Source organism: Empidonax traillii, unplaced genomic scaffold (assembly GCF_003031625.1).
Source record: "Empidonax traillii isolate 1590-97213 ecotype Southwest subspecies unplaced genomic scaffold, ASM303162v1 scaffold2788:size18046, whole genome shotgun sequence".
NCBI classification, from domain to species: domain Eukaryota; kingdom Metazoa; phylum Chordata; class Aves; order Passeriformes; family Tyrannidae; genus Empidonax; species Empidonax traillii.
The window spans coordinates 16,423-18,046 of NW_020957981.1; the positions used below are offsets into that span (position 1 = coordinate 16,423).

General features: G+C 64.8%; 1 protein-coding gene across 1 annotated transcript; it reads right to left on the reverse strand.

Moving 5' to 3' along the window:
• Positions 1-831: 831 nt before the first annotated feature.
• LOC114072229 (histone-lysine N-methyltransferase SETD1A-like) lies at positions 832-1,294 on the reverse strand (the record flags this gene model as incomplete). Its single annotated transcript, XM_027910149.1, has 2 exons — positions 832-1,068; positions 1,157-1,294. Coding segments are annotated over 2 exons (312 nt in total), but the record flags the coding sequence as incomplete, so codon positions are not given.
• Between the last annotated feature and the right edge of the window lie 330 nt (positions 1,295-1,624).

A 1,624-nucleotide genomic window follows, 5' to 3' on the forward strand; every position in this document is an offset into this window, starting at 1 on the left:
TACACCCCCCCGGAATATGTACAGAGACAAGGGGGAGGAGGGGCGGCCCTGGGGAGGGGGAGGAGCAGGGGAGGGGAAGGGAACACCCCCACCCCTCACCCAGGGGGAGTCCCCCCCACTTGGACACACCCCGAGTTTCTACAAGAAACAGCCAAAAAAAGGGGGAGAAACGAGCCTTTTCCAAGGGGCAGGGGGCGTGGGAGGGTGGGTGGGGCAGGCCGCTGTGATGGCACTGTGATGTAATCATGACATCATCGTGTACATTTTGATGTCACGGGGGCAGCGACGTCATGGCTGGGCTGTGGGGCGGGAGGAGGGGTGACATCGATGACAGGGTGGTGACATCACGTGCTGACCACGGGGGACGTCGACGGTGGTCCCTCGGTGGCCAAATGTCCACAGCGGTGGAACCCCCGGCCCCCCTCTCCTCAGGGCAATCCTCACATCGGCCATGGTGGCCACAACGCCAACCTCGGCGGCCGCGTCAGCCACAGGTTGGCCCCTTTTGCCCACCACGGCGTCCTCGCGCCACCGGCTGCAGCTGCACCTCGACCGTGGTGGCCCAACGCCAACCCTGGTGGCCAAACACCAACCCAGGTGGCCTCGTGTCAACCTTGGTGGTCAAACATTAAACATGGTGACCAAACACCGACCACGATGATGACGTGTCAACCCTGGCGGCCAAACGTCAACCACGGTGGCCAAACACCGACCCCGGTGGCCTCATGTCAACCCTGGTGGCCGAACACCGACCCTGGTGGCCAAACACCAACCACAATGGCCGCGGGTCAACCCTGAAGGCCAAGGGCCAACCAGGACGGTCGCGTGTTAACCCCGGTGGCCCAAACGCCAGCCCCGAGGTCCCTGTGGCCCCCCCAGCAGAGCCCCCTCGCCCTAGTTCAGGGTGCCACGACAGCTCTCGGTGCGGCACAGGCACGGGATCTTGGTGTCCTCGATGGGGAACTTGTAGTCGTAGGTGATCTCCTCGTTGACGCCGATCGCCTGCTTCGAGTAGATGACGATCTTCTTCTGCGCCTCGATGGTGATCACCTTGGCGTAGCAGTTGGGCTGGGGGGAGGGGCGACATGGGAGGGGTCAGGGGGGCCCTCCCCGGCCGTTTTGGGGACATCCCCCCCCCGCCTCCTCAGGGCCTCACCGTGCAGCAGTGGTTGATGAACCGCGCCAGGTTCCCGCACTTGGTGGCGTCGATGATGGTGTCGTGGTCGACGCGGAACAGGTAACTGCTGCCGATGCCCTCCTGGGCGTAGCGCTTCTCCCTCATGTCTGCCACCACCTGCGAGGGCACGGGGGGCACGGGGGGGGTCACCGAGGGTGGTGGGACGTGACCAGGGGGGTAACTGGGGGGCACTGAGGGTGGTGGGAGGTGAGCAGGAGGTACTTCAGGGTTGCTTCAGGGGGCGGTCGGGGGTCACCCAGGGTGGTAGGAGGTGACCAGGGGGTGCTTGAGGGTCACCCAGGGTGGTAGGAGGTGACCAGGGGATATTTCAGGGTCACCCAGGGTGGTAGGAGGTGACCAGAGGGTGTTTGGGGGTCACCCAGGGTGGTAGGAGGTGACCAGAGGGTGTTTGGGGGTCACCAAGGGTGGTAGGAGGTGACCAGGGGG